At 51.5% G+C, this 9422-nt stretch overlaps 1 protein-coding gene across 2 annotated transcripts in view; it reads left to right on the forward strand.

Annotated features, from left to right (window-relative positions):
- The window catches only part of RAP1GDS1 (Rap1 GTPase-GDP dissociation stimulator 1), a 108064-nt gene extending 99371 nt beyond the window's left edge, over positions 1-8693 (forward strand). For both annotated transcript variants that reach the window (XM_038769171.1, XM_038769172.1), the window contains 3 exons: positions 2621-2747; positions 4719-4847; positions 8383-8693. In XM_038769171.1, the coding sequence (XP_038625099.1) occupies positions 2621-2747; positions 4719-4847; positions 8383-8510 (384 nt within the window). In that variant the 3' untranslated portion in view covers positions 8511-8693. The remainder of the gene's footprint in view (positions 1-2620; positions 2748-4718; positions 4848-8382) is intronic.
- Positions 8694-9422: the final 729 nt, after the last annotated feature.

The raw sequence follows: 9422 nt of genomic DNA on the forward strand, positions 1-9422 counted from the left end.
GTACGCATTTATTACTCTATTTATTTTATTTGTACATATTTATTCTATTTATTTTATTCTGTGAATCTGTTTTGTTCTCCATCTCCCCCTTCTAGACCGTGAGCCCGCTGTTGGGTAGGGACCGTCTCTAGATGTTGCCGACTTGGACTTCCCAAGAGCTTAGTCATCATCATCAATCGTATTTATTGAGCGCTTACTATGTGCAGAGCACTGTACTAAGCGCTTGGGAAGTACAAATTGGCAACATATAGCGCTCAATAAATACTGATTGAAGGAATGAACAACAGACACATTCCCTGCCCACAACGAGCTCACTCCCTGAAGGGAACAGGAACTTAACTGTTTTCCACTCGGATTGTACGCTTCTAATTGTCATCCTTCAGGCATCCGGTTCCTTGCCTCTGATTCGGGGTCCGCGTTCAAATTCTACCAGCCTGGCCGAGTAGATAGAGCCCGGGTTCATTCATTCATTCAGTCGTATTTACTGAGCGCCTACTGTGTGCAGAGCCCTGGACTAAGCGCTTGGGTCCGGGAGTCCAAAGACCGTAGGGTCTAATCCCGGCCCCGCTGCTTGTCTGCTGTGTGACTGTGAACAAGTCACTTCACTTTTCCTTGCCTCGGTTACCTCATCTGCGAAATGGGGAGGGAGACTGTGAGGCCCACAGGGGACAACCTGATTATCTTGGATCTACCCCATGCTCAATCAATCAATCGTATTTATTGAACGCCTACTGTGTGCAGAGCACTGTACTAAGCGCTTGGGAAGTACAAGTACATGCTCAGTTAGTGCTCGACCCATAGTGCGTGCTTAACAAGGACCACAGTTATAGTAAGCGCCCAAACCGTATTCCACTATTATCATAATTAGCCCTCCGACTTACTGTGACATTTGCTAAGCGCTGCTTATGTGCCGGCACAGTATTTATTCATTCATTCAATCGTATTTATTAATAATGGCATTTATTAAGCGCTTACTATGTGCAAAGCACTGTTCTAATAATAATAATAATTATAGAATTTATTAAGCGCTTACTATGTGCAAAGCACTGTTCTAATAATAATAATAATGATGGAATTTATTAAGCACTTACTATGTGCAAAGCACTGTTCTAATAATAATAATAATTATGGAATTTATTAAGCGCTTACTATGTGCAAAGCACTGTTCTAATAATAATAATAATAGTAATAATGGAATTTATTAAGCACTTACTATGTGCAAAGCACTGTTCTAAGCGCTGGGGAGGTTACAAGGTGATCAGGTTGTCCCAAGGGGGGCTCACAGTCTTCATCCCCATTTTACAGATGGGGTAACTGAGGCCCAGAGAAGTGAAGTGACTTGCCCAAAGTCACACAGCTGACAATTGGCAGAGCTGGAATTTGAACCCATGACCTCTGACTCCAAAGCCCGGGCTCTTTCCACCAAGCCATGCTGCTTCTCTATTTAGCGCTTACTGTGTGCAGAGCACTGTACTAAGCGCTTGGGAAGTACAAGTTGGCAACATCTAGAGACGGTCCCTACCCAACAACGGGCTCACAGTCTAAGCACAGGGGTAGAGAAGCAGCGTGGCTCAGTGGAAAGAGCCCGGGCTTTGGAGTCAGAGGTCATGGGTTCAAATCCTGGCTCCGCCACTTGTCAGCTGTGTGACTTTGGGTAAGTCACTTAACTTCTCTGGGCCTCAGTTACCTCATCTGTAAAATGGGGATTTAAACTGTGAGCCCCCCGAGGGACAACCCGATCACCTTGTAACCTCCCCAGCGCTTAGAACAGTGCTTTGCACATAGTAAGCGCTTAACAAATACCATCATTATGATTATTATCATTATTACCCCAGCACTTAGAACATTGCTTTGCATATAGTAAGCGCTTAACAAATACCATCATTATGATTATCATCATTATTACCCCAGCGCTTAGAACATTGCTTTGCACATAGCAAGCGCTTAATAAATGCCATCATTATTATTATTATTTTACAAGCAGATCAGGTTGGACTCGGCCCCTGTCCCACAGTTGAGGCTCATAGCCTCAACCCCCACTTTACAGATGAGGTGACTGAGGCACAGGGAAGAGAAGGGACTCACCCAAGGTCACACAGCAGACAAGTGGCGGAGCCGGAATTAAAATCCTTGACCTTCCGACTGCCAGGCCCGGGCGGATAACGTGCCTTGGGGAAGGAAAAAGGAGTTGTGTGATTCTTTCCTTGTGAAGCCAGTGGTGTCTCCCCCTTCTCCCCTGCCAGGTTTTGGGGTCCCCCCTCCTTCGGACTACGTCCTGGGCGGCTTCTCAGCCAAAATGCCATTTTTCCACAGCGGGCGGTGAAGTGGCCGTCTTGGATAAAACCCGCCGAACGCCCAAACGGCTCCCCGGCATTCCCACTCTCTCCCGGGACGGATCCTCGTGGGCGACGGCTCGGCCCCCGGCCCCAGCCGGAGCGTGACCGAGGCTTTGACGGCGCCGCGTTCTCTGTTTTAGACTGTGAGCCCACTGTTGGGTAGGGACTGTCTCTTTCTGTTGCCAGTTTGTACTTCCCAAGCGCTTAGTCCAGTGCTCCGCACATACTAAGCGCTCAATAAATACGATTGATGATGATGATGATGATGATGATGTTCGTTTCAGGAGGTGATCAAAACCATTGTGCAGAGTGGCGGCGTCCAGCATCTCGTCACCATGGCGACGAGCGAGCACGTGATCATGCAGAATGAGGCGCTGGTGGCCTTGGCGCTCATAGCGGCTCTGGAATTAGGTGAGCGCCCCGAGTCTGGGCCTCGGGCCCAAGCCCGCTTTCCCTGCTTGCGCCGGGGGCGAGGGGCTGAGAACAAGGGGAGCCGCCCCCGCCCTCCCCCCGGAGACCTTGCTCTTCCTGCCCCTTCCCTCCCGCTTCCCCAGACCTCCTGTTCCACCCAGATAGGTCACGGGTTCGAATCCCGGCTCCGCCATTTGTCAGCTGGTGACCTTCAGCAAGCCACTTAACTGCTCTGGGCCTCTGTTACCTCATCTGTAAAATGGGGATTAAAACTGTGAGCCCCACGTGGGACAATCTCATCACCTTGTATCCCGGCTCTGCCGCTTGTCAGCTGGTGACCTTGAGCAAGCCACTTAACTTCTCTGGGCCTCAGTTACCTCATCTGTAAAATGGGGATTAAAACTGTGAGCCCCACATGGGACAATCTACTCACCTTGTATTCCCCAGCGCTTAGAACCGTACTTTGCACATAGTAAGCGCTTAACAGATACCATTATTATTATTATTATTATTATTATTATTATTATTATTATTATCCAAACTAGTGCCAGACTCCACAGGGCAACAGATGCCACCGCTTCCCTGCTACGAGACCTTGGGCAAGTCACTTACTTTCTCCGTGCCTCAGTTCCCTGATTGGTGAAATGGGGATTCGATCCCTTGTCTCCCTCTTAATAATAATAATGATGGCATTTGTTCAGCGCTTACTATGTGCAAAGCACTGTTTTAAGTGATGGGGAGGATACAAGGTGATCACGTTGTCCCCCGTGGGGCTCACAGTCTTAATCCCCATTTTCCAGATGAGGGAACTGAGGCCCAGAGAAGCTAAGTGACTTGCCCAAGGTCACACAGCTGACAATTGCCAGCGCTTAGAAGAGTGCTTTGCAAATAGTAAGCGCCTAATAAATACCATCATCATTATTATTATTAATTGGCAGAGCTGGGATTTGAACCCATGACCTCTGACTCCCAAGCCCGGGCTCTTTCCACTGAGCCGTGCTGCTTCTCTTAGACCTTGAGCCCCTCACGGGCTACCCCAATGCTTAGTGCAGTGATTGACACATAATAATAATAATGATGATGTCATGTATTAAGCGCTTACTATGTGCAAAGCACTGTTCTAAGCGCTGGGGAGGATACAAGGTGATCAGGTTGTCCCCCGTGGGGCACACAGTCTTAATCCCCATTTTACTGATGAGGTCACTGAGGCACAGAGAAGCTAAGTGAGTTGCCCAAGGTCACACAGCTGACAATTCCCAGTGCGCTTAGAACAAGTGTTTTGCACATAGTAAGCGCCTAATAAATACCATCTTTATTATTATTATTATTGGTTGGCAGAGCTGGGATTTGAACCCGTAACCTCTGACTCCCAAGCCCGGGCTCTTTCCACTGAGCCGCGCTGCTTCTCTTAGATGTTGAGCCCCTCACGGGCTACCCCAATGCTTAGTGCAGCGATTGGCACATAATAATAATAATAATAATAATAATAATGGCATGTATTAAGCGCTTACTATGCGCAAAGCACTGTTCTAAGCACTGGGGAGGATACAAGGTGATCAGGTTGTCCCCCGTGGGGCTCACAGTCTTAATCCCCATTTTACAGACGAGGTCACTGAGGCACAGAGAAGCTGACTTGCCCAAGGTCACACAGCTGACAATTCCCAGCACGCTTAGAACAAGTGCTTTGCACATAGTAAGCGCCTAATAAATACCATTATTATTATTAATTGGCAGAGCTGGGATTTGAACCTGTGACCTCTGATTCCCAAGCCTGGGCTCTTTCCACTGAGCCGCGCTGCTTCTCTTAGACCTTGAGCCCTGCGTGGGCTACCACGTGCAGCGATTGGCACATAGTAAGCACTTCCGAATGCCGCGATGACGCCGACTTTTCTTCGCCAACGGGGAAGGCTCTCCAAGGGGGGGGTCCGGGGCGGCTCCTCCCGCCTCACGCGACGTGGCTTCCCTTCGTAGGCACCGCCGAGAAAGACCTGGAAAACGCGCAGCTGGTTCAGATCCTGCACAGGCTGCTGGCGGAGGAGCGCAGCGCCCCCGAAATCAAGTACAACTCCATGGTGCTCATCTGTGCGCTCATGGGGTCCGGTAAGTCCTCCACGCCGGGCCGGGCCCGGCCCGCGGCCTCCCTCCCCACCCCGCCAGCCGACCGGATCTCCAATCCACACTTGACACATGAGGAAACGGAGGCCCTGTTTCCCGGCATCCCGCAGAAGGAATTTCCCGTGGTGCCCCTACAGCTGGACCTCACTGACCCCCCCGTGGGACTCCTCCTCTCCCTCAATCAAATTTATTGAGCGCTTACTGTGTGCAGAGCACTGGACTAAGCGCTGGGGAAGTCCAACTTGGCAACATCTAGAGACGGTCCCTACCCAGCAGTGGGCTCACAGTCTAGAAGTCCCTCACGGGAAGGGGCTCGGGGTCTAAGCCTTCTGGTGACAATTCAGCCGAGAAGGCCTGAGAAGTAGCAAGGCCTTGGGGAAAGGGGCTGGGCCCGGGCGGCAGGAGCCCTCGGGTAAGTCATTTACCTTCTCCGGGCCTCAGTTTCCTCATCTGCCCAGGCCCAGGAGTCAAAAGACCCGGGTTCCAATCCCAGCTCTACCACACAGCTGGCTGTGTGACCTTTTGGTTAAGTTATTTACCTTCTCTGGGCCTCAGTTTCCTCATCTGCCTGGGGCCTGGGAGTCGAAAGACCCGGGTTCCAATCCCGGCTCTACCACATACCTGGCTGTGTGACCTTTTGGGTAAGTCATTTGCCTTCTCCGGGCCTCAGTTTCCTCATCTGCCCGGGCCCGGGCGTCAAAAGACCCGGGTTCCAATTCCGGCTGTACCCCACACCTGGCTGTGTGACCTTTTGGGTAAGTCATTTGCCTTCTCCGGGCCTCAGTTTCCTCATCTGCCCGGGCCTGGGAGTCGAAAGACCCGGGTTCCAATCTCAGCTCTACCACACACCTGGCTGTGTGACCTTTTGGTTAAGTTATTTACCTTCTCCGGGCCTCAGTTTCCTCATCTGCCCGGGGCCTGGGAGTCGAAAGACCGGGTTCCAATCCCGGCTCTACCACACACCTGGCTGTGTGACCTTTTGGGTAAGTCATTTACCTTCTCCGGGCCTCAGTTTCTTCATCTGCCCGGGCCTGGGCGTCAAAAGACCCGGGTTCCAATCCCAGCTCTACCACATATCTGGCTGTGTGACCTTTTGGGTAAGTCATTTACCTTCTCTGGGCCTCAGTTTCCTCATCTGCCCGGGCCTGGGAGTCGAAAAACCCGGGTTCCAATCCCGCCTCTACCACTCACCTGGCTGTGTGACCTTTTGGTTAAGTTATTTACCTTCTCCGGGCCTCAGTTTCCTCATCTGCTGAGGCCTGGGGGGTCGGGGGACCTCCAGATTCTAATCCTGGCTCTGTCTCCGGCCTTCTAGACCGTGAGCCCGTTGTTGGGTAGGGACCGTCTCTATATGTTGCCAACTGGGACTTCCCAAGCGCTTAGTACAGTGCTCTGCACACAGTAAGCGCTCAACAAATACGATCGACTGAATGACAAGCGATCTCGGGCAAGTCACTTACCTTCTCTGGGCTTCCGTGTCCTCGTTCATAAAGTGGGAATTAAAAACCCGTTCTTCCTTTGCGAAAGCAAGTCCCTGGACGAGCAGAGACTAGATCCGATTGCACTGTTACCTGCCCCGGGGCCTAGCACATAGTAAGCTGTTTAGCAAGTACCCCAATCACTATTATGGGCTGCAAACCTTCAGAAGCTGCGAGGCTCAGTGGAAACCAATCTATTACGGTTCTTGGTACGGTTGAGTTCTTGGTATTTATCAAGCGCTTAGCATGTGCAAAGCCCTGGGCTAAGCACTTGGGAGAGGACAAACACAACAGAGTGGGAGGACACGATCCCGCCCTCTAAGGAAGCAAATTCTCCTTCCCCAGAACTGGCCAGCACAGCAGGAAAGGTGGGGAAGGGGAGACGTACTATATTTTCAACTCCGCTGTGGGGTAGGGACCGTCTCTAGAGGTTGCCAACTTGTCCTTCCCAAGCGCTTAGTCCAGTGCTCCGCACACAGTAATCGCTCAATCAATACGATTGAATGAACGAACTCGCCCCCCTCTCCATCCCCCATCTTACCTCCTTCCCTTCCCCACAGCACCTGTATATATGTTTGTACATATTTATTACTCTATTTTACTTGTACATGTCTATCCTATTTATTTTATTAGTATGTTTGGTTTTGTTCTCTGTCTCCCCCTTTTAGACTGTGAGCCCACTGTTGGGTAGGGACTGTCTTTATATGTTGCCAACTTGGACTTCCCAAGCGCTTAGTACAGTGCTCTGCACACAGTAAGCGCTCAATAAATACGATTGATGATGATGATGATTCTATTTATTTTATTAATATGTTTGGTTTTGTTCTCTGTCTCCCCCTTTTAGACTGTGAGCCCACTGTTGGGTAGGGACTGTCTCTATATGTTGCCAACTTGGACTTCCCAAGCGCTTAGTACAGTGCTCTGCACACAGTAAACGCTCAATAAATATGATTGATGATGATGACAACTTGATCACCTTGTATCCCCCCAGCGCTTAGAACAGTGCTCTGCACATAGTAAGCGCTTAACAAATGCCATCATTATTCTTATTATTAAGAAATACCATCTTTAGCATTATTATTCTAGTAAGCGCTTAACAAATGCCATCATTATTATTACTATTAAGAAATACCATCATTAGTATTATTATTCTAGTAAGCGCTTAACAGATACCACAATCCTTACAAGCAAGAAAAGGTACTGAATCTCCATTTTACAGTTGAGGAGCCCGTTCATCATCATCAATCGTATTTATTGAGCGCTTACTATGTGCAGAGCAGTGTACTAAGCGCTTGTTCATTCCTACATTCGATCGTATTGATTGAGCACTGTACTAAATCAATCAATCGTATTGATTGAGCGCTTACTGTGTGCAGAGCACTGTACTCAGCGCTTGGGAAGTCCAAGTTGGCAACATAGAGAGACGGTCCCTACCCGACAGCGGGCTCACAGTCTAGAAAGCACTTGGGAGAGTACGATATCATCATCATTAATTGTATTTATTGAGCGCTTACTGTGTGCAGAGCACTGTACGCAGCGCTTGGGAAGTCCAAGTTGGCAACATAGAGAGACGGTCCCTACCCGACAGCGGGCTCACAGTCTAGAAAGCACTTGGGAGAGTACGATATCATCATCATCAATCGTATTTATTGAGCGCTTACTGTGTGCAGAGCACTGTACTCAGCGCTTGGGAAGTCCAAGTTGGCAACATAGAGAGACGGTCCCTACCCAACAGTGGGCTCACAGTCTAGAAAGCACTTGGGAGAGGATGATATAGCACCAGAGACGTTCCCGCCCACAACGAGGTCACAGCCTAGAGGAAACTGGGAAGTGAAATGACTGTCCCAAGGTCACACATCGGGCATGGGGCGGAGCCGGGTTAGCCCCCCAGGTCACCCTGGCCCTACCACAGTGACCCACTGACCGTCTTTTCCCTCGAGCGGGGCCTGGCAGAGGGCAGAGCATCCTCCCGGAGCGCCTTCCCGGGATCCCTCGGAGGGGGGACGGGACCGCCGCCCGCACGTCCCGTTTCTGTTTTCCAGAGCCGCTCCACAAGGAGGTGCGGGGCTTGGCCTTCCTCGACGTCGTGTCGAAACTCCGCGGCCACGAGAACAAAACGGTGGCCCAGCAGGCGTCCCTCACAGAGCAGAGACTGGCCGTGGGCAGCTGAGAGCGGCCCGCCACGCGCCCCTCCGCCCCCCGGGTGACGCGCGGGGCGGGGGGGGGGGGGCGGTCCCGGCCCCCCGCGGCTCCCTCCCGCTTGACCCGCAGGAGTAGAAAGTGCATGTTGTCGTCCGACGCTGGTGTGAACGTGGCGCGCTCCACGAAGACGCTTCCCTCCCCACCCCCCTGCCCCCCGGCCCCCGTCGCGGACAACGTCCGGATCGGTCAGCGGGCGGGAGATCGGAGGGCGGGGAGAACGGCTCCGGCGGGGGCGTGTTGGAAGCGCGGTGCCCGGTGAAACGTAGCTCAGTGCCCGTTGACCCCCATTCCTGCTCTTAATGTCGAACCCGCGGTACCTAGCGGTAACTAATAAAGTGGTCCCACTTTACCTCGGAGTCCGTCCCTCGCCGCCGACCGGCCGGGATCGCCCAAGAGGAGCGGGGAAGACTCGGTCGTTACGCTTTGGGAGAGGACAGCGGGACACAGTTGGAAGACACACGTTCCTTCCCCGGGGCCGGTTTACTGCGGTACATGCACTGTGCGGAGCACTGAACTAAGCACCTGGGAAAAAGAAAACGAAGCGCGCACGATTCCCCCCCCCACCCCAAGAGGATTATGTTCCAACTGGGTAGTCGGACGGTAAATTACAGAGGAGGATAAAGAAGTGGACACAAGTGCTTTGGGAGCGAGGTGGGAATACCTAAGAGTTTAGGGGGAGTTTAGAGCGAAATGATCAGGTTGGTCAAGGGACTGTAATAATAATAATAATAATAATGGCATTAAGCGCTTACTAAGTGCAAAGCACCGTTCTAAGCGCCGGGGAGGTTACAGGGTGATCAGGTGGTCCCACGGGGGGCTCCCAGTCTTCATCCCCGTTCTACAGATGAGGGAACTGAGGCGCACAGGGCACTCCCAGTCT

This window comes from Tachyglossus aculeatus, chromosome X5, assembly GCF_015852505.1.
Source record: "Tachyglossus aculeatus isolate mTacAcu1 chromosome X5, mTacAcu1.pri, whole genome shotgun sequence".
NCBI lineage: Eukaryota > Metazoa > Chordata > Mammalia > Monotremata > Tachyglossidae > Tachyglossus > Tachyglossus aculeatus.